The sequence below is a fragment of the Lonchura striata genome, chromosome 3 (assembly GCF_046129695.1).
Source record: "Lonchura striata isolate bLonStr1 chromosome 3, bLonStr1.mat, whole genome shotgun sequence".
Lineage (NCBI taxonomy): Eukaryota > Metazoa > Chordata > Aves > Passeriformes > Estrildidae > Lonchura > Lonchura striata.
Window position 1 is genome coordinate 90,979,227 of NC_134605.1, and position 23,691 is coordinate 91,002,917.

The 23,691-nt window shown below is 39.4% G+C and overlaps 2 protein-coding genes across 3 annotated transcripts in view; one reads left to right on the plus strand and one right to left on the minus strand.

Annotated features, from left to right (window-relative positions):
- The window catches only part of MCPH1 (microcephalin 1), a 122,607-nt gene that overhangs the window by 23,864 nt on the left and 75,052 nt on the right, over window positions 1-23,691 (minus strand). The window lies entirely within an intron of this gene.
- ANGPT2 (angiopoietin 2) overlaps window positions 15,307-23,691 on the plus strand; it is a 43,701-nt gene continuing 35,316 nt past the window's right edge. For both annotated transcript variants that reach the window (XM_021551279.2, XM_021551280.2), the window contains exon 1: window positions 15,307-15,689. In XM_021551279.2, coding sequence (XP_021406954.1) covers window positions 15,405-15,689 — 285 coding nt within the window. In that variant the 5' untranslated portion in view covers window positions 15,307-15,404. The remainder of the gene's footprint in view (window positions 15,690-23,691) is intronic.

Here is a 23,691-nt window from a genome sequence, read left to right on the forward strand (position 1 = left end):
CAATTAGTATTTAGGTTTCATAACTCTACCTTTATAGAAGAATATTAACTAGAAAAAAAGAATAAAAAGAAAAGTACAAGATAAGAAACCCTCTCTCCCTTATTTCCAATTCTGAATACTTTAATTTGTGTTTGTCTTCTGTTCATTAAAATTACTTCATTCCACCAGCTGTGATATGGTGCAATACTTAGTCAGCCATCTGTGAGTTCATTTTTTTGGAAACAAGTGTCTCCTTCTGACATTGAAGAGCCAGAAAAGAGATGGAATTTGATAAATGAACATTTAATAAAGTTATGAACATTGAGAAATCAATGAATTGGAACCAAGTTTCACTTACTGTAAAACCTGATTTGGACCAGCCACAAAAGCCAATATTTGAACTAGTGGCAACATCTCTTGAAAATGCTTGCAATTGTTTAACTAGTCCACAGAATGTTTGGTGAGAAATCTGTATCTTTTAAAAAAATTCTCACTGTGTAAAGTTAATGCAAATGGTAACTGTGTGAGGATTCACACGTTCTGTTTTATTTTAAAAATACACTTGTATTTCAAATAAAGACAGTTCTTGGCTACTGTTCATGTCATTAAAAACTGTTCAGTTTTAAAAGCCTCGGGCCATTCTCTGTAAGCAGGGCATCTGCAAATTACAATAATGCAGAACAGACTCACATTTTGTTTACTTCAGCAGCTTCTGATCATTTTCCATGACAGATGTATCACAAAAAGGTTCTGACTGATACTAGAAATGTCTTCTAAATGAGAAGCTCACAGTTTGCCTTTAAAGCATCACCTTTTTTTTTGTCCTTGAGGCTATCAGTTTATTGAAATAGTTATCTTAAAAGCATGTGTTATTTTTCTTTATTGGGTGTACTGTAGTCTAAAACTGTGGGCCAGCAGAGTTAGGTCAGAGCTAAGTGAGCACAGATTTTCTGCCCCAATGTAGTAGATAGGGACAGGCGAACGGAAGATTTCGGGATGTGACGGAAAGAAAGACCCCTTCCCCCTCTCACCCTGCAACATGTTATCCATTACCCCAAAGAATGTAACCACACCTAACCCAGTAGTTTTCCACTCCTGACTAACCCTAGAGACCCTACCAACCCCCCCTGACGTAGCAGAGTCCCCCAAGACTATTTAAACCCATGAGATAAGATAATAAACGCTTTCGACCGTCCACCACACTGGTGCCTGCGTGTGTCGTTGGCCCGAGTGGCCCAGGGGAGACTGGGCTGCCGTGCTGTTCCTTGAAACCAGGTCGCCTTGCCTTCCCCTGAAGGCAACATAACTGGTGCCGAAACCCGGGAATAATTCGCTCGGGCAGCGGGTGTCGCCTGGACAAGAGCAGCGGCCAGACCGGTAAGACCGTGTTCTCGGCGAGGGAGACGTCCCAGGACCCGCAATCATCATGGATGCCATTGCCAGGGTCGTAAGTGAGGTTCATAAGCAATGGGGAATTGAGTGTAAGCTCAAAGACTTTTATCTTGCTATAGCAAGGCTGCTTGAGCTTGGGGCAATTGAACGCCCTGTGGATGTTTTGCATCCGGAGATATGGGAAAAATGCACAGCCGCGCTGGCCGAGGACACGAAATCCTCAGGCAGCGGCAAATGCCTTAAGGCGTGGGGAAAAGTAGAGAAAGCCCTGCGCAGAGCAATAGAAGAGCAAGAGACATGGAGCGCAGCGCGTACGTGTTTATTGGTTACACCCAAGCTAGGGGTAGGAGCGGCAATGCAAACTACCCCTGAGGGTGACCCGCCCGGGAGCGGGGATCCGGGGGGGCCCAGCGCGTCACCCCCCTCCCCGGGCGGGGGCCCGGGACCCCCCACGGAAACCTCCCAAAGATCCGCGGCTTCCCCATCCGCCCCGCCACCGCCGGTCGGTGACCCGGTACCGGAGGTGCAGCAGCGCGCAGAGCTCTGTTGGCAGGGACTGGCGGGGGAAGCCAGAGCCGCGGGAGCCGCGGCTCGGGAGGAGATCCTGCCCGCGCCGCCTCCATACGCCTTTGAAAATGGCGCCGGCAGCCAAGGGGAGGGGCGGGGCGCGGGCAGTCTCGGCGCGAAGAGCCCAGAGGCGCGGAGTTTCGCTAATGCGCGTGTGCGGGAGAAAGAGGAGGAGAGCGGCAGAGGGCTCGGAGCCAGTCGGCAGCCGCGCCTGACGCTGCCACCATATAAGGGAGAAACCCACCCCTGCAGGAGGCAGGGCGAGCCCGGGGAGCGGCAGCGGCGCCACCCCCGGGGGGAGGAGCGGGGTCGGAGCCGCACAAAACGGCACCGAGCCCCGAAAGTGCGCTGGCACTCGACTTCCGACTCGGAGTCCAGCAGCAGCTCCGGCAGCTCGGAAGAGCTGACGGGAGCCGGCTGGGACTCTGAGACGAAGAGAATAGAGCCAATGCAATTTAAAACAAAACCAAGTAAAGCTTTAAGCCGCACCGAAAAGCAGCCACAATACAAACCAGCCCAGTTTACCGACTGGGGAGAAATAAAAATAGCCTACGCTGAGCTGTCCCCAGCTGGCATGGCAGCCCGCCGCGGCGCCTCCACCCCAAGCACGCCCGAGAGGAGCCTGTTGGAGCTGCGGGAGGAAGGGGCATCTGGCCAAGGAATGCAAGTCCCGGACCCAGGGAAACGGGAGAGGGAGGGGGCGTGCGGGCTGCACCCAGCCTCCTCCCGCTGCAAATGCAAGGCAGCCCATCTATGCCAACCCCCAGTGGGACGGGGCGCCCTTATACCCCATACCCCCACGGGAGGCAGCCAGCTTCATACCCTCACCAGCGAATTTCGCAACACAGCCTGCGGTACCTTCGTACCCACTACCACTGCAAACAGCGCCTGTGCCACAGGGTCAGCAGGGGACGCCCCAGAACGGGACCCCTGGGTGGCCCTGGCCATGAAAATAGGGAAGGAGCCACCGAAGGTGTGGGGGACGTGCCGCCTTTATGGCAGTCAGGACCCCCATGTCATAGGGCTTCAGTTTTGGGCAGACACAGGAGCAGACTGCTCGATTTTTCCCCAAGCACTGTGGCCCCGACACTGGCAATGCAAAGAAGTCCCCCCAGTGAACGGAGTGGGAGGGCCGTCCCGAGCTTGGAAAAGCACCCAATTAGTAGCCATAACGCTTCATACAAAAAAGGGACCAGAACAAACAGTAGCAATCCACCCCTACATTTTGCAAAACTCTCCACCCCTGATAGGAAGGGACATCCTTGCTATGTTAGGAGTCAGGATTACAAATTTATAATAAGGGCCACTGCCGTACACCCACTGCTGCCAATCAAACTGACTTGGAAATCACCAGACCCCGTATGGGTCGAGCAGTGGCCCCTGTCAAAGCCTCGAATGGCAGCCTTGCTGGAACTGGTCGACCTCGAGCTGCAAAAGGGTCACATAGAACCCTCCACCAGCCCGTAGAACACCCCTGTGTTTATATACTAGAAACTACCTTTCTAACCCTAAACGAAACCAAACCGAACCTAACTAACTCCTGTTAGCTTTGTTATGATGTTAAACCCCCTTTCTACGAAGGCATTGCTTTAGACACCCCCTTCAGTTACTCCACAGCCAGTGCCCCCCACCAGTGCAGATGGGACACTCCCCGCAGAGGAATCACCCTGAGTCAAATCACAGGACAAGGCAAATGTTTTGGCAATGCAACTTTAGCAAAGCAGAAAGGCAACTTCTGCACTAAAGTTGTCAAGCCCAACAAAAAGATCGGTAAGTGGGTGGTCCCATCCGCATCTGGGATGTGGGTTTGCCAGCGATCCGGAGTGAGTCCTTGTGTGTTCCTTGCCAAATTTAATGACTCTATTGACTTCTGTGTCCAAGTTCTGATTGTTCCTAGGGTCCTGTACCACTCAGATGAAGAAGTGTACCACCTTTTCGAAGAACCTGACAGACTCCACAAAAGAGAAATAATCACAGGTATAACTATCGCAATGCTGCTCGGCCTGGGAGCAGCTGGTACAGCCACAGGTGTCTCAGCCATCGCAACCCAACAGCACGGACTCTCTCAGCTGCAAATGACCATCGATGAAGACCTGCAGAGGATCGAGAAATCCATCTCCTATCTAGAGAAATCAGTCTCTTCGCTTTCAGAAATAGTTTTACAGAATAGGCGAGGACTGGACCTCTTGTTCATGCAACAAGGAGGACTGTGTGCAGCTTTGAAAGAAAAATGCTGCTTTTATGCAGATCATACAGGAGTCGTTAAAGACTCTATGGCAGAACTCCGAGATAAACTGGCTCAAAGAAAGAAAAACAGGGAAACCCAGCAGAGCTGGTTCGAATCCTAGTTCAATCAATCACCTTGGCTCACCACTTTAATTTCTGCCCTGGTAGGTCCACTGGCAATACTGCTTTTAGCTGTTACCATAGGACCATGCCTGCTGAACAAGCTAGTCTCGTTTGTTCAGGCCCGTCTAGAACGGGTGAACATTCTGTTCGTGGGCCAGCAACAAATGCTGTAAACCAAAAAGTGCGAACACAGTCAGCTGCAAAAAGCCTTCGAAACTCACCTTGCGAGATTTACTCAGGTTTACCAAAAACCCTTTTTTCCTTACCAAGTTACAAGTTTGTACCTCACTCCAGTGCCTATATCTACGACTACCTCATGTTACTTATGAAAAGGAGGGGGGAGATGTAGTAGATAGGGACAGGCGAACGGAAGATTTCGGGATGTGACGGAAAGAAAGACCCCTTCCCCCTCTCACCCTGCAACATGTTATCCATTACCCCAAAGAATGTAACCACACCTAACCCAGTAGTTTTCCACTCCTGACTAACCCTAGAGACCCTACCAACCCCCCCTGACGTAGCAGAGTCCCCCAAGACTATTTAAACCCATGAGATAAGATAATAAACGCTTTCGACCGTCCACCACACTGGTGCCTGCGTGTGTCGTTGGCCCGAGTGGCCCAGGGGAGACTGGGCTGCCGTGCTGTTCCTTGAAACCAGGTCGCCTTGCCTTCCCCTGAAGGCAACACCCCAATGCAGATTTTCTGCCCCAATGCAAGGTAAAAAGATATTAATACAAAGAAGCCTACTTCACATCAAATATATGTTCAAAAATAGAGGTTTTAAAAGTAGAGAAATTAAGCTATCACAAGTTAATGAAGAGCAATCTGATTTTTGATTTTTCAGTTCATGATGTCCATGAAATGCATTTTCAAAAAAATATTCAATGTTGATATTATGTTTAAATAAGTTTTCTTTAAAAAAAAGATTCTGAAAGTAAAAGCAGCAATCAAGCCATTGATAATTGAGAATAATTTATTTGGTTGCAAACTTCTCAGCCAAGAATGTTTTTGTGTGGGCAATAACAGTCCATGAAGCACAGTCTCACTGTGGAATAACTGTGTTATTTTGCATGTCATTGATGGAATTAATAATATAAAATTAAGTTGTCCCAATATTGCAAATAAATTTAAAACTATTTCCAATATTAAACCCACTGCTGCCTTATATTGGAGTAATTGTGCTTAACAGTTTGCAGGCATTAATATTAGTTTGTGCCTGATAGGCTTAATTTAATGTTTGTGAGAAAATTCAAGATTTGTTTCACCTATATTAATTATAGTTTTATCATCTGAAGAGGGATATTTTTTTCTATAAGCGCTTTTCACATGGAGGTCCAACATAAACATTTTTCTTTCTTTCATCAAAGTCATGAGGTTTGATGAGAGAAATGAAGAGATGAAAAAGCTTATTAAATCACTTTATTCATACTGCTGCCAGCACGGGATTTTCCTTTACATTTTTCAGTGTTTTGCCATCTGTATTACTCATACAACAGGGATTCCATCGCTTCTCATGAGTGGCTTTTCTACAGTCTCATAGATCTTAGCTTCAGAAGATATATCTTTATACTCTGTATGAAACTAAAACAAATTTTAGGCCATGACTCCCTACAGTTTCCCTGCCTGCTGTAGTGCTGCTTGGAATACTTCCCAGCTGGCTGAAAACTCAGTCCATTGCTAGTCCATCCTTCCTCACCATGGGCTGCACTGGGGCTCCAGAACAGTCCCTGCTTAAACATTTCCAGGGTGAACAATCTATTTAGACCAAATTTCTTACTGGCCTGTTTTTTTTTTTAATAAATTCACAGTCCAAGTGAATCCATTACCAAAAGAGAAGATAAGCAAAACAACACAGTTTGGATACAAAAGTCTGATAACTGTAATAACATGAAAAATACTGGTAATATACTAACAACTGCACTTTAATATGAGACAATGAAACACATATGAAATCTCAAAAAAACATCATTTATTTCTGTAAGTTTCATGACATTAATTTCACGTTACTTCTGCTGCTCTCATCTGGGCTTGTTACCCAAAAATCTCCTTGTGATCAACAGAGAGAAATTTCTCTGACTCCACAAGCAAATCTTGGTTGACCTGATATATGCATTTAATCAAAGAAGGGCACCTTAACACCCTACACAAGGATGCAATCTTCATTAATGCAGAAAGAAAATATTCTAAGCTGGCTAAGAAACATAATTTCAGGACACCATCCAGTAAATCTCTGAATGTATGGATTTTGCTTCCTAAAAATAATACTCAAGTGGGTGAACAGGCAAAGAAAATAAGAAATCAGTAGAAGAACATCAGCTGATCACTAATTTGATGAACTAGAAATAAAAAGTTATTTATATTCAAGACAAATGGTATTCACTGGACATTGATATTAATGCTCAAGCCACAATGCTGAAGCAATAACAAATCAGAATATATAATTTAAAACAAAAGATAAAGTTTTATTAGTTGTTCATAATGGAATTTGATCACAGATTTGACTGAAAATATTGACATAAAAATCAAGTAAGAGCATAAAATACAAGCAAGATGTTCTACAATCAAGCTTAGTCTCCAGCTAATAGGCTAAGATTGAACTATTTGATTTTTAAATAAAAGTTACTTTGGCTGTGGCTAGCCTGAATGTGGATGCATATTCAAACAATATAGACATCACCAATGTCACCTCCAAATTTCCTGTACATATATTTCTAGTGAGACAGATTAAAGATTTTTAAAGATTTGAATTTTCTGTGTAGGGAAATTACTCAAGTAATGATTTAAATTTAGATAAAGGTCCAGTAAAAGGACTTTCTAATTGGTTTGTGTTGGGAAGAAAATATACCACTTTAATGACAGGATACTTATAAGAGATTGGGTCAAGTCTACATATTCCACTGGAGATGGAGGATTATCTTTCCAGCAAAGGATTTATTTGGAGAGAAAAAGAACAGAATATTACTCAGCCACTGAGGTACTTAGGTTAATATTTACAGAGCAATAAGTTGTACAGAGGCAAGGAGTCCAAACTCAAAGAAGCCCTAACCCTGGTATCTGTATGCAGCTAATCTTCCTGCTGACCCATCATGGGTTCTGATGCCTCACTAACCAGGGAGAAAAAAACCCCGCTTTAATTCCTTCCTTTGCTTGTACAGCAGTAAAACCAACAACAAAAAGAATGCCCAGTTTTTGTGGCAAAATCAGCAAGAGGGTGGGCAATGTTTTTAAGAGCTATTACCGAAACATGTTTATTAGTACTGAAAAAAAGAAAATATTTATCTTTATGGAGTGCAAAAATAGTTTGTAGTTGCTCTGTCCACTTCAAATTACACATCCATAATACAGTGTAAAAAATATGAATATATGAAAACATGCTGCAAATATTTTTCTTGCACTCTCCATATAAAGGTTAGTGCATGTACCGTATTTTTTTCTTGAGGGAAACAGATGTCAGGAACTAGGTACCTTACTGCTGCCGTAAATGTCCTCTCTCTCTCTGAAAGTATTGTTTATTCCTCTTACACAGTTTTTCACTTCCTTTTCATTCCCTCTTTGACACCAATTTATCTTTGAATTCAGATCTTAACTTGAACATGCTCTTCGGAAGTGTGACATGCAGCTATTATGAAATAAGTGTGCTACTACCAGATGAGAGAACCTTCCGCTAACCTGAGTGACTGCTTACAAGAGGAAGGATTTAAATCACAGGCACTGGGGTGATTTGTAAGGCGATCTTACTGTCAACTGCTTAGACTTTTAAAAATACATTCCTTTAAACAAACGGCATACACATTTTTCTTTAGGATGTCAGTAAGGCAGACTTCTCATTTTCCAAAAGTCTTCTGGATTCTTTCAGAGTCCACTGCCTTTTCACATCAACATAACACAGCATTCACATAATACAACAAAAGTCAAAACCTTACATAAAGATTTTAGTTTTAAATTGTCCTAATGCACGAAACTGTAATTTAAAAGACATTTATCAAAGCATAGAAAGAGTATAAAAGCATACAGAGTAAGAACATCTGTTAAGTTTTTAACTTATAATTCAACAGTAAAGAGTAAATACACAAGTGCTATGGGAACAATTTTTTAAAATAGGTTTAAAGGCTTTACTATACATTAACACAAAAAATATTTCATTCAGTTTCAACCAATGATAACCTGTTTAAACAAGTGCTTTATTGTGCTTTTCCCAGTATGGGAGATAGACAGGGCACAGCACTTAGCATTGTCAGATATTCAGCAGTGCAATTGTAAGATCCTTAACAATAGCTGCAATTTCCATGTTAGTTTTGAACTCGTGCTATATAAGTTTAAGATGTAATTACTCTTGCTACCAGCTAAAGTTTGCTGTCATCACATAACTCTGAAGAGAATAAGCACAGCCTTTGGGCACTATAGCCAAACCATATAAAAAATGTTAAGGAGGAAGGACATGTAGCAACTATTCTTCATAATCCTGGGACTCACTTCCTACTTCTGCATGACTCATCTTTCAAAGATTAAAATAACATTCATTATTAGAAAATGTTCATAGTGAAAGACACTACCATCTGTCCTACAAACAGGAACTTCATTAATGCACAGTAAAAGTCTTAGATATATGCCTACATCCTCTGTATAGAGTTCAATAGATACTTGTGAATTCTACTTGAGATATCACTTACAAATTTGGACTGAAAAAGGAAATCACTATAAAAGTAATGAAGCAGCAGAAATTAATAAGCATTTTGTCTTTAACAAGGTTTTGGAATGGGGAAGTGATAATGACAAGAATTAAAAAAAAAACATTAATTCATGTTATTGTTATTAGGATGTGATATCATAAGGTCCCAAGCTAAATTAACGGCCAATTATATTTTAGGTACAGTGGCATCAACATACTAAGCACATACATATATACAGATATAATTAAGTGTATATATATATATATATATATATATATATATATATATATATATATAATGTCTTTTAGTGATAATACAGTGTTACAGTAAAAAAAAAGTGGAACACCAAAATAAGTCTATAATTTGAAAATGTGATCAAATTAAATACCTGATTATCTGAGAAAAGATATCCCAAGTTTAACCCAAGACAGCCCAGGAAAGCCAATCCACCAGTGGCTACAAAGAAAGCAATGGAGTTGACATATTGGTAGGAGAGGTGCTGAATTTAGATCTTTCAAATTCAAAGCAATTAAGTGAAGCTCTGATGGTAGTCTAACCATCCTTATGATAGCAAAGTTGAATGCAATTTACTGAGGCAGAACTGATATAATAAGCTTCATAAGCAAGTCACGTTTCAAATATTATGGAGGAGCCAGATAGATTATGTTACAAAATCCAGTATGTTGATGATAAGGACCAAGACAGGGGTTTTAGACACATTAATGAAAGCATAGCATCAAGAAAGGGAGAGAAAAAAACATAACAGACATAAAAAAACCATAACTTGCATATTATAGATTTAAATGCATTGAAGGATAGTGGCAGTGTCAATTCTTAAAGAGAAAAAGGGAGAATGGAAGAATTTCCAGTGGAATACACAAAGTCTGGTTTTGGCTGCATTATGCTTCCACTGGTGCTGTGACATTCAGGAAAAATACTGTGTACTGAAATGATGGATTGGATGTTACAAGGCAAGATGGGAAAAAACAGACTGAGTCACCAAGACAGAGTAGTAACTGAAATTTTCAGTAGATCAGATTATTGACCTCTTTCTCCTTCAGCAGAAGTACAATATGAGAACTATTGGGCAAATGCCCTCCCTTGTAAGGAAGGGCACTCAAAGGAGACGTGATGGAACGTCAGAGATGGAACATAAAGTTGATTATGAATTCACAAGATGTTACACCAGATGTTCTGAGTGATTAGAAATAAACTGCAGCTGAGAAAGTGAGTGGAATCCTGAGACTTTGTTAAAGAAGTCATGAGAGACTTGTGCAGAAGCTCTGACGGAATAAAAAAGATAATGAGCAAATGTGGGGAAAGTAGAAATGATTGGTAAGATATTATCATTAATTTTAAAGTGCTAAAAATATGAACTGTGAGTCTGGATGAAAATAAATTGTTTGGCTTATAGGAAAACATAATAACCTATCACTCCTCTCTTTGAAAAAGAATGTAAGATGTAAAAACAGACAAGATTTTCAGCAGCCTAAAAATCCAATAGGGTTGTAGATACTGTTCCCTGTTTTTTTTAAGTTACAAGTTCATGAGTCTTGTCCTTGTTGACATTTGTTCCTGAGAAAAAATGCTAAACTACTTACAGTGAAGGAAAATATTTTGAAGACAGCAAATGGAACTATCATAAACTAATATTAAAATATTAGGAACCAAAGGTGGGAACTTAACATTGAGTGTCAAAATGTGAGGAATGTAAATACCAGGAATATATAAAATACTTTATTAATTTATTTCATGTTTCAGATGATTTTTCATCTCAGATTTGATTTGGACGTTACATTATAGCATTTTCATTTACATATATAGATCAAATATCCCTGTAAGAATGCAGCACCAAAACCTACTTGTTTACATGGTCTTGCCTTTAGTTTGCCCATATTTTATGATGTAGGTTTCCCTTCCTAAAATGAGTACACTGCTAAAATGACAATTTATCTACTAAATCAACATCTTGAAAGTTTTAGGTGGCAAAGTTTGCAGATAGCAAACTAAAGCTAAGTCAACATTTTCTTATATTTCTTAAGTTTATATACTTCCTTTTCTATCAGAGATCTCACAAGATCTCTGTATCTGCCTGTCAAACAGAAGCTGTGCAGCTGTAAGTAAAATGGTAGTTGGAAAGATAATGTTAGTAGAATTCAGGCATCTCTCTCAAAGCAGCCTGGTCATCTGTATGGAGAAACCCACGATTGGCTGAGTAAGGGAATTTACTGTTTCCCAGGAAAGGAAATTGCCTGCACACATCTGGAAAAATGTTCTAAATGTTTAGTTTTGACAAAATACACATTTCAGCTCTGCTTATAAGGTGAGTTCTGTAGAGTGGGTATCTTCTTTCTAAAAAGGGAAAGATCTAATTTGTACTTTAAATATATCAATCACTATTTAGTATTGTATACTATATACTGTATACACTCAGCTCTAAAGAAGGCAGGAACTCACAGGCTGAAAGCTATATTTTAGTTTACAGGAAAAATGTTTCATGAATGTAAATACAACACTCCATATTGACAGCAAAAATGAAAGATGAAGAGAACAACAAACATGAAAGAAATACTGAGAGGATGTGACTAGCCTGAATTATAACGTTTTACTAAGTTTCTGACATTTATAAGACTCCATGCCAAATTATTTAAATTCCTCTCTACTTCAACATGTCTAACAAAGAAATGGTCGTTCTCATAACTGACAGGGGACAGAACTTCTCAGTCATTCAGTTCTCAGAATAAGACCTCCCTTTCAAGCAGACTTGTTAAAATGCCTCTAAGGCTCAGTAAAAAGTCTGTATGCAGGCATCTTCCTTCCTCTTCCTCAGATTTTAAGGACAAAAAATGGATTTAACTTGCCTTACTTTTCACACCAGTTTTCTAAATTTAGCTGTTACTACTTTCCTTTCCCCTGAACTCTGACTGGCTTTGACTCTCTGGAGAGGCAGAGAAGACCACTTCCTCCTCCACAGCTGGGAAAGCTGCTCCCAAAAGGATAAAAAGGGTGAAGGATCACAATCTACTGCTCCAAAAGATGCACCAAATACAACACTAAGCTGCAGCGAAGGGTTAAAGGGATGTGTATTTATTTCATTGGTAAGGTGAACAATCACTAACTTTCCTGGACAGTGGGAAAAAGCACCTCATTAAAGCAATATGAATCCATCAGACCCAGATTGGGAAAGAGCAAAACCATCTCTCAGTTATGTGTGTGGGGGGATTTGTATTTCAGTTACTGCCCCTGCAGCCTGGGATTATCAATGAAAACCTGGGGAAAACTTTACCATGGTGCACCTCAGGATGTTACTCCAAGACCCCAAGACCTAGATGAGAACAGTGAGTAGAAGCCAAGTGGTGGTGCCTGCTGTGCTGGAAAGAGTCTTCCATTAGGAGTTTGTTGTCACTTCTCAGAATAATACCGGCGCTTTCCTTGCCTTTTCCCCAAACTGCAGACAGCTGCCATAGCAACTGGCCATTTACTCATTCATTCATTCACAACAACAACAACAACAACAAAACCAAGACACAAAAGCCAAGCCCAGCTTAAAACACAGTACAAGGTGAACTTGCTTCTCTTTCCAGTATTCCTACAACCACAGTTCTCCCTAGTGGAAGGCCGGGATACAGCAAGGCTTTCTAGGCAGTCTCCAAATTCAGTTTTGCTCCTGGCCTCATTACAGCACAAGGGCCTCCCAGGGTCATGCTTTGGCCTTTCATAAAGGAAAAGAGACTCCAGTTCAGACCTTTAGAGACACTCATCTCTCCTCCAAAACCCAGCAAAACTGAGCTGCCAGATTACAACGGTGCTGTGACTCATTAGGGTGGCATACAGATGGCAAGCTTTTTAGCCATTCAAAAACTACTGATTTAATCAAGCCTCTCATGGAGATCCTGTCTAGTGAACTCTCAGCAGATTCTCCCTTACATCATGTCTTTTATATGTGTTCAGTTCCTTGAGTAGAGCGCTAATAATTAAAAAGAAAACTTCTAAAAGACTACACCGCTCAGTCATATATTTTCATTTAATATGTAACTAAAGAATTAAAAAAAAAATCCATGAAAATATAATCAGAAAAATAAAGATTATCCTCCAGTTCTTCCTCACTAAGAGACAGATATTTCCAGGGTTGGAGCAATCTAATTTTTAGCACTACTCTATTGAGTATACACATGTGGTGGTGAAAGGAAGGATTACTAGTACAATGTGGCCCTTTCTTTTTTTGGGCTAGCTGTGCGAGGGAAACAGGGAACAGACTAATTTAAGGACAAGTTGCAATGGGAAATCCTAATTTAACTTATCAAATTAATTAAAGTACTCAAATAACAGAAAATACTGGATTGGAATGTCTGGTTAGATAGAAATGCTTCACACAGTCTAATACATTAATCTAATGCTATTTTCTGTCTTCATTGGATAATAGTAGGTTGGTCAAGTATCTTGCAAAGACTGTTATTCACATGGAATTAAACATTCTTTCACATAATTCAATTCATTGAAAATTAGAAATCAGTATACAAGTTTGAAACTTTGTTATCAATGCAAGTAGCTGTCACATTTATCTGCTTGGCTATTGGAAGACAAAATTGAAGGGATGGAGAACGCATACTTCATACACCAAACCCTCCAAGTACATATATTTTGTTGCAAATAATCTTGACTGTTCCAAACTTATTATTCTGTTTCTGTTAGAAGGATGAACAGTGACATATGAATACATCACATAAAAATATCCAACAAATTGGTTTCATTCATCACAGTCCAAATGTAATCAGAATCTTTCTTGAACTTGCCAGAATTAAATTCTAGAGATTTTCCTTTCCAGAGGTAACTATGTAAAGACATATCAGCAGCTTCCAACAAACTAAGATATGAATTTTAGCTGCTACTTTTGACAAACCCTGAACAGAACTTCCATGATATAAAAAAGTAAAGCCACATTAATACACTATATGAGATAAAGGAAGTTATGTAAGAGTCTGTCTTAAGAGATTCTGAGACATGCTGGGATTTTCCTCAAATATGAGAAACTTTGGTCAGTAATTCATGTTAGTTTGACTAGCACAGCATTCCTTTTATTTTAATTAAGAAAAATCTATAGTATTCAGATCCAGACCTAGCCAAATCTCAGGCAGTTTGTCTTCAGGAGTCAGTGTCCTATCATGCTGGTTTCAAGAAGACAATTTCTCTTTACAGAGAGGTAAACTTCTCCTAAATTTCAGTGGAGTGGACTCTTTCCCAGGGTCTGGTAAGGCTAGTAATTTTCCACTATTTCAAAATGACTGATCATTGCAGAGACCATGGGAGCTGGGAAGTAGTCTTTTTTACTCTTCCATATAAATTTCAAGTACTTTATTAGAATTTCCCTCCCCTTTTATGGGTATTTCCCACTCCCAGGGGCACAGAATTGGGCTAGGGAGAGCTATCAGAGTAATTCCTACTCAGCCATGCCACTTCCTGAGCCATGCCTTACTGCCAGTGCCTCTGGATGGTTTTTCCTCTCCCAGTCCTAGATAACTTGTGATTTCTAACTCTTTTAGTAACATTAGCACTTCCAAAGTTAGCCAGGACATAAAGAAAAAAAAAGTGCCTTTAAAATAATAAATAAAAAGCTTATAAACGCTTAACCCTTGAAAGACGTGCCTAAAAATGAGTGTTCATCTCAGAGATTCAGTAAAATACAAATTCTGTGTTCAGCTGAAAACCTCTAATTACTGCCCATCACGTTCTCTTTGCAAGGATGTACCCAAGCCTGCTTTTGTACGCATGGGACAGTGTTTTTCTCTGTAGTTCCACAATGTATTGTGCACCAACTAAATTACATCCTGGTTCAGCATATTTTAAAGAAAATAAATTAAGAACAAACAGACCCAGGGACGTGTGTCTGTGTGCGTGTGTGTCTGTGTGTGCGTATTTAGTGGGGGTGGTCGAGGGTAAAGAGTTTAAAAATTATTACCATCGCAAATATTTTACTAGCATAGTAGGAGGCTGTCGGAACTGTCTAGGAAAGTCCTAATTAGAGCCGTGCTGCAGGAATTCGCAGGGGTCCCGCCGCTGCCGGCTCCTCCCTGGGGTTTCCTCTCGCAGCCCGCGGCCCGGGAGGAGGAGCGGCTCGGCGTGCCTGCCCTGCCCGCTCCGCCGCGAGGGCGGGCGGCGGGCCCGGCGCAGGCGGGCAGCGGGCGGCGGGGCGGCCGCGCTGCTCCCGCGCCTGACAGCTGCGGCCACGGCCCCGGGCAGGCAAGCCCAGCCCAGCCCGGCCCAGCCCAGCCCGGCCCAGCCCGGCCCAGCCCAGCCCGGCCCAGCCCGGCCCAGCCCAGCCCGGCCCAGCCCTCGCCTGGCGGCACATGGCAGCGGAGCGCCCGGCTGCGCCGCGGGCTAGCTAGGGCCGGGCTCCGGCCAGCGCATCCACGCTCTCTAGGTCCGCCGAGCTACCGCAGCGATTAAAATGCAGCTGGCCGCCTGCTTCTTTTTGGGCTGCGGCATAATCTTAGCTTCGGGATACAACTCCTTCAGTAAGAGCATGGAGACGATAGGCAAGAAGCAGTACCAGGTTCAGCACGGGTCCTGCAGCTACACCTTCCTTCTGCCCGAGGCGGACAACTGCCGCTCCTCCACTCCGTACGTGTCCAACGCGGTGCAAAGGGATGCGCCTCTGGACTATGATGATTCAGTTCAAAGACTGCAGCTACTTGAGAACATCATGGAAAACAACACTCAGTGGCTAATGAAGGTAGGGTGATATCATTTCTATCCCAAAAACTTAACATCCTGTTATCTCTTTCAGTGTGACTTCTTTTTTTCTTGAACCGTGCCTAAATTCACAGAGTGCATTGTCTAAGCTAAATTTCTGAATTACCATTCAATCAAAAAGTTGTTTTGCAGTCTGTCTGGCAAGGAAGAGTGAACTGCACAGTTCTGCAGAGATTGTGCTTTAAAGTTTGTCATTACATTTGAGTTGCTTGGACAAATTGCATACACAGATGGACTGTGGGCATGTCTGAAGTTTCTAACATGAGAGAAGCAGCTACTAATTTATAATTAACTGGCAAGGGCTATTTTAGATCTATTTAAAGACTACAGAATGTACATTTATCCAAGGCATGCCTGAAAAATGTTATCTGAAATGTGATTTCAAAACTTGAATGCAGAAATTAACCTGTTAAACCCCACTGAAAAGAACTGTAGTTCTAGCAAAGGCTGCAAGTCAGACTTGCAGTGAAATTAGCCTAGTGAAGTGACAGAATTTCAAGAAAATTCTTTAGCAGATATCCTTTGCATCCTGTAGCATTTTCAGTGAAATGTACAAGATTCAAGGGAAAAATAATCTGGAAGAGGTGTTACAGATACCACAGAGCTTCCCTTAATGCAATATCACTGGAACTAAGGGAAAATTGACATGTTTATTGCCAAAGTGGCAACATTTGTACCTGAAAGAGCAGGGAAAAAAATTGCAGCATATATTTTTCTTATTACTGGAGAATAAACCTGATCACTCTTTCAAATCTTTATAGAAATTGATTCAAAATGCTCTGCAGTTCAACAGATTTTGATTTAAAAAAACTTTGCTTCACTACTACCTGGAAAGGTGTTATGGTATAGTCTAATTGCATAGTAAATTTATGAGCTTTTATGTTTTGTACCAACATGCCTATCTTCTAAGCAATAGATATTTTAAGGATTTGGCACTGTATTTCCAAATAGGTGTTCCAGTGATGCCATAATGGTTTCTTCATAGCGAAAGAAATCTGTATTATGAATAGAGAGAATTCAGTTTTTAACAAAGAATAGCCATTTCATACATAGTTACAAAATAATTTTGCATTAGGACTCACTACTCTCATCAGTTACAAAGTTACAGAACTCCTGTGATACAACCAATGAAACCTGCTGGAGAATTTGTGAGTGTTAAATTTCCCATTCCAAAACAAACAGCACAGGGTTTTCATCAACTTGGAAACGAGCCTTGAAGCTTAAATCCAAAATGCATACACTTGAAGGCTCCAGTGTGGAATTCTAAGTCTCTCTTTATAGTTTAGGATGCTTAGAGACACAAATAACGTCAGCTAAGTAGTGTGTTTTTGTTTTTTTTTTTAAACAGGCAAACTTACTTTCCTCCACTTACTTACCTTTCTACTTATTAATTTACAATGCTCACTATTGTAATGCTTAGACCACAATTAACAGAAGTGCAATGTAGGATGAAAAACACACAAAGCAGAACAGTGTAATCTACCCAGCTGCTAAGCAATTTCCTAACATAAATAGTAAATCACACAACCCTCCAGTCTTAAATACCACTTAAGTAGACAAACACAGTATCATAAGTGGCATCAGGTAAACAGAAACCAGTAAGCATCCTTATTTAGTAAAAACTATGCTTTTTCCTGTCAGTCCCTGGGAACTCAGTGCCAAGAGGAACAGGATAAGTATCTCTAACCCATTCTTTGGTTGATCAAAAGATAGATTCTGATTTACAAGACAGAGAAATGTTGGTTGTATTTGAGCAAAGGCTTCTAAGTAAGATACTTTAGAACAGCCTGTTTTCTTTTCTAGCTCTTCCACAGCTAAACATCCTGTAAAATATCTACTGTTTGCCTTTTTCACTATTTTAACACCTGCTCTCTATGTCATCTGTTTTGTTCACAAAGAGCCTCCAACAAAAAGTAGCTTTTCCTCAGATTTACTTTGCTAGAGACACCTGGTCTGCAAGTGAAGATAAAAAGCAAACAATAACCTTTAAAGTTGCTTACAGAGTTTACTTGCCTTTTTTTTTTTTTTTTTTTAAGATCACTAATACACATTCTTAGGTTCACATTTCAACCTCCCAAAATATAGTGCAAGATCAGTCAAGGTGGGCTGAAAAACTTGTATTTGCTTATTGTTTTTTAGTGTATTGAAAGTATAATACAAGATTGCTTTTAAAAATAACCTGACATTTAGATTCTCAGCAATTGCACAAAAACCTTCATTGGGTCTTTTTCTTTATAAGTTATTTGTGTTCATTTAAGAGGCAGAATTGTTTTGTTTTGAAGTTGTGTAAAATATACATTACAAACTTCTAATGTGAATTATTCTTTAAACATTGTTCCTGAAATATTGCACATCCCCAAACATTTTTACACACCTCCCCCTCTCCTGCCTTTAATCCATCAACTAAAGGAAATGTTCTGTTTCTGAATGAACACTGGGTTGTATGAATGGAACAGCATGGGAAGTGTGTGCTTCGTCTGCTTAATGGACAAACACAATGGGAAGAAAATGAGTTAGATATGTCCAGGTTCTTTTCTGATCTGCTTCTGCATAGGAAGTAAAACTTTTTTCTACAGCTACTACAAATTGCTTCTTTGTGAAAACACATATTTTTTCAATCCAAACTAGAATAATGCATTATGCCACTACTGTATGTGCCATACATAAAATTGGAGAATGTAGTTTGAAAAGCAGATTATGTTTAAGCATTCAGATGACAAGCTGGAACAAACCCCTGTTCCACCTAATCCACGGTTTAGCAGTAAGCCAGTAAGTGATACTTCGAAGGCAAGGCCAAAACACTAGATCAGCTGGGCTGCAATATACCTGAAATGAACTTTCCTCTTTTACTTTTCCTGTCTTGGGATCAATTTGGATACTGAAGTCTAAGATTTTTTTTCTAATGTATGTGTGAGCAGGGAGTGTAAAGCTCCCAATAATAAAATTTTCAATTTTCTAGAGATGATAGCAGGTTGGTATACAAGTGAGATACAAGACTGGAAATTTTAAATATAAGCATATATGTTGGCTATTATACTTTGAAACTTTTAATACACAACACCAGGTTTTCAGATATTTCTAAAAGACAGGCAATCCCTTAGGTTCAACAGTTTAACTATTTCTATCTGAATACATGGCAGCTTTACCATTTGGATCACAGCACTTGTACTCCAGGAATGACATTTTTTTCAGATATTAAGACACTGAAATAACTGAATGCTGATCTGAATTTGCTCCTTAATATATTGACTGGATCCTATGACTCAGGAGATATGACTGTCCACAGCAATAGTGTAAAAGAAACAGGTCATATTTTCTTCATCTTTCCTGTTACAAACAACTGAAAACAATGTATGATCAAAGTGATGATAGCATCTGGAATACAGGTAATTTATTTGCAGCTTATCAGCAGATCAAAAGACTAGCAAATAAAAATCTGTGTCAGGAGTCAACATTTAAACCTTTTACCAGAGCTTCATTCTGAAGCATCCCAGAAGACTAGGAGGATGCACTGTTGATAGAAATGCAATATCTTTGGATACACTTAACTGAGATTCATTTTCCCTTGTCTTGATACCCTGAAATGTTATAATTATTGCTGTACTGAATGTCATTTGTCAAATACAAAATGTTACTTTGACATGCTGCCATTCAAAGCCATCTGCCCACAATGGATAAGGACAAATATATTAAACAGTGTTGGATTTTGAAGTACTCAAGAAATTATGCTGATTCTGAATCCTACATTCCTTTCTCAAGAAATGCATCTGGTTTTACTTATTGTGAGAAGTGCTTGTTTCTGTCTATCAGTGATTATTTGCTAAGCAAAAGAAAACTGGCAGGACTCAAAAGAAAAGACTTCCTTACTTTCAGATTAGTATGTTACCAGATAAAGTTTCCACGCTACTCTGGATTATATAATTATGCAGTTTATTGTTGTATTTTCTGTAGGTAAATTTCAGTGAAAGGATTTGAAATGACGTTATTGCATGTGCTTAAAAACTGTGTTATAGAAACCATTTCTTCATCATTACGCCAATACCAAACTGGTGATACAGGCATGAAATTGTACAAAATCAAGAAAGAAGATGAGATTTTCTTGTACAGATCTACAAGACAAAATTGAAATACAGATTTCATTTTCTCAAAGATGTTTTCAGTAAAAAGTGGAATAAATAGAGGCTTACAGAACCAGTCTCTTGCTAGCATTCAAGATATCTTTTCCTGTGCTTTGTTTGTTATTAACATGACCAAACTTGTCATCTTTGACTGGTCCAAACAGCAAAATGGGAGATTTTCTCCATCAATTATTGACAGCAAGTGTTTATTTTCACTTTTTCTTCTTTATTTTCTTTTTTGTTTTTTATTTCTTCAAGTGTACATATAGGAAATGAGCTTGAAGGTTATTGAATTGCCAGTTTCCAGTTTGTTTTATTTGCATACCCACTTATATATATGAAATTTAACAGCATAACCTTTAGAATATATTTGATACTTTGTCAGAGAGATTAAAGTTGGGGATGGTGTTTCTTTTACAGATGATTATTGTTACTACTCATTTTTTCTTGTCAATTATGAGAAAATTTGACAATTTGCATCTCACCTCAAATTTACCAGGTAAAACAATAAAATTTGCTTGATTCCTAAGCTATAATTTATGTATTGCTTAGAATGGAAGATACTCAGAGCCCACAGAAATGGGTTAGACCCATTTCTAACCTTCACAATATGACAACTAGTACCTTTAGTGACTGTTTAATAGTGTCCCTTACATACTATAGTATTTGCTTTTGAAAATGTACCCTATTCTTTGATTTACAATACTAAGCAGCTTATTTAACCATTATTTCTTTATTAACTCTTTACATACTTTAATGCAAGAACCTCTTGCTGCACCTGTCATTTCATAGGCTTCTACACAGCTTTGGCTGAAAGCCAGGGTGGGGGCAAAGTAAGATGGTCTTCCCCCACTGTTACTATTGTTATAGGGCTAGAGAGGCAAAATGTTGCTAACTGATTTAGAAGATGCAGTCTTACATCTTGCTTTAATGTCTAGAACAGAGAGGGGCCACTCTTGCATCTTTGGAACTTTGCAAACCCAGAGTTTCATCAGGTAACTCAGGCTATATTAATTGGCCTAGAGTAAGTTCAATCAGCCCCTTCAGCCTGAAGGAGACAAATGGAGGAATGGAAAACTTAAAAGAAATTCCCCTTGAAGAGGCAGATTTGTCAGCATTGCTGAAGAACTTACAAAAGCTAGCATGCTACATGGCTTTCATCCTAACATACTACTTTAGCACTGAAGTTTGTAGACCTGAAAGTTCAGAGATAATAGTTTTTTTTTTTTAAACAGGTGAACTTACTTTCCTCCACTTACTTACCCTTCTACTTATTAATTTACAATATTCACTATTGTAATGCTAAGACCACAATTAACAAATTAGGTACAACTGTAGACTAGACTGCAAATATTATATGAACAGATAAACATCATGCTTCCCACTTGTTAGAAAGCAGCTTGAGTACAAGAGTCAAATCAGGATCTTTTCCATAAGACTTTGTCTTCCTATTACCACATCCTGAGAGCATCACAGAATAGCAGATTGGTTTGGTTTGGAAGGGATCTTCAGAGATCATCTAGTTTCATCCCCTCTGCTGTGGGCAGGGCTATTTCCAGATCAAGTTGCTCGAAGACCTATCCAGCCAAACCCTGAACACTTCCAGGGATGGGGCACAACTTCTCAAGGTAGCCTGTTCCAGTGTGTTACTGCTCTTACCACAAAAAAACCCCCAAAACATAAACCAAAACAAAATAGAAAAAACAACCAACCAGAAAACAAAACAACAAAAAACCCCCAAAGTCCCTGGAACTGGAGATGCAAGTTGTACTTCAGAGAAAAATGGCTCTTGCATCTAGTTAGCATGTTAGGATACTAATGGGAGCCCTAAGGACAGACTACATAAGGGAAAATGGGAAGAGATGGCTCTTGAGGGGAAAAAAAAAATCATGTACCTGAAACAAGGATGTCATGCACAGGAAATATTTGGATAGTCCAAATACACCCTGTGAAATAGCTCACTGGTAATAACAGTGAAAACAATGTTACAGTGGACTGTAAGTATCACTAGAGCCTTCAAGAAGAGGAGCGTTTCTATGGCACCGAATAAGAAGTTTCAGAAATACGAACTGACAATTTTATCTGCCATTTTATTATTTGAATTTCTCAGACTAGCCAAATATAAATTAGAGGTGGGAAAATAATAGGAATGTCATATAACTTAAAAAGGCAAAGCATTTGTGGAGAAAAAAGTATAGCACAGTAATTAAGCACCTGGAAATGCTTTAAAGATATGGCACATTACAGAGCAATAAGCCAAATAAACTGATACACACAGTAAGTTAAAAAGTGCTTTACAACTGAAAATACTGTGATAATTTAATGCCCTTGAGCAGACATATTTCTAGGAAATGGGACAGAGGAAAAATGAATATTATTTATTCTCTAGTGAGAATAAGATAAATACTTTCTGGTGAACCTGATGTCTATTCCAAGTAAACCAGGCTCAGAGGAGATGTTAAAGAATTCTTCAGGTTACAAAATCCAGATCTATGTTTTGTATTAAAAAAAAAAATCCCACACTTAGTTCTGCAAACACTCACTTTGTCAGTTCTTAAGCTGTCTGAAAAAGATATTACTACTCCTTAAAAGCTTTTTTTTTAAAAGAAAATCTTTGTGTGTTCTGAGTAATTACAGAAAATCCTGTTCATTTTTCTGTATTTGTGGAACAGTTTAACCCTAAAATTAAGATGTTGTTTATAAAGCTCAGCCAATGTATCCTGCAATATGTATGACTAAATGATATCTATCTATTCTCTTTCTATCTTCTAGCACATTATGGCTTAGTTTGAAGAGAGAGCAGGAAGCTACAGGAACTTTTCTACTGTCTTTATACTGCCTATATGAAGCTTTATCAGTTTAGCTAACAATCTTCCAGGAGTCTACTAAGGTCATAAAAAGGTCTTATTACTAAAAAGAGAATGCTGATAGAATATGCAACCCTCTTTCTGCTAACTTCTCTCTCTATTAATAAAAGCATGCATGGGAATTTAGTATTATTCACAGAATTCACTATTCACAGATGCTGTAAGGAAACATTTTCCTCTCTAAATGAGCAAATACTTTAGAATTCTTAGATGACAGCAACTTTTTTTTTCCAATTCAGCTGTCTCTGGAGATATCTTGTTAAAACCATGCAGCATGAAATGTCATAGCTTTGCTCAAATCCCTTTAATAATATAGACAAAAAGTTATTTTTCAGTTTTTGTACTTGTATTTAGGTCTCAAGCATTATGATAGAGCTTTAAAATAAAAAGCAAAACTATATAGAATTCCTTTACCCTCTAGGGAAAAACATATCAGATTTGTATAATTGATTTTGCTCAGATTTTAAAATCAGTGTGTTGTGGTGACACAACTGAGAGCTTATTATTTCTAGAAAGGGGAAAAAATGCCTTGCTTGATTTATTACTGCTCTCTCAATATTAGCAACTGAAATTCTTCTAATAGGCATTCAATTGTTAGATGTATAATGCCTTTTAGGAATATAAATAACAAGAGATTGAAACTAGCTATGTGCACTTCAAAATCTGTACTAAAGCATTGATAAGGACCAAAGTAGATCAGTATAAAATCAAAATTATTGTATTAGATCATTCTAGTGTAGTACAGCACAATCACACAACTACCATAATTTGTGTACTTCAGAAGCAAAGTTTTGGTATATTTTTTGAATAAATTGTTTATCAAAACCACGGGAAAACACACTGAGCAAATGTTTGATCTTTATCACTCCATTTAAAAGAACTTTTTAACAGGGAGAAACCCTAAAAGTTCTCATATTTGGAGAAAGTAATTGTATCCATTTAAAAATAGTAGGATCTTCTGAAAATCTCTAGTATAAAAATGACTGAGCAGTGTCTT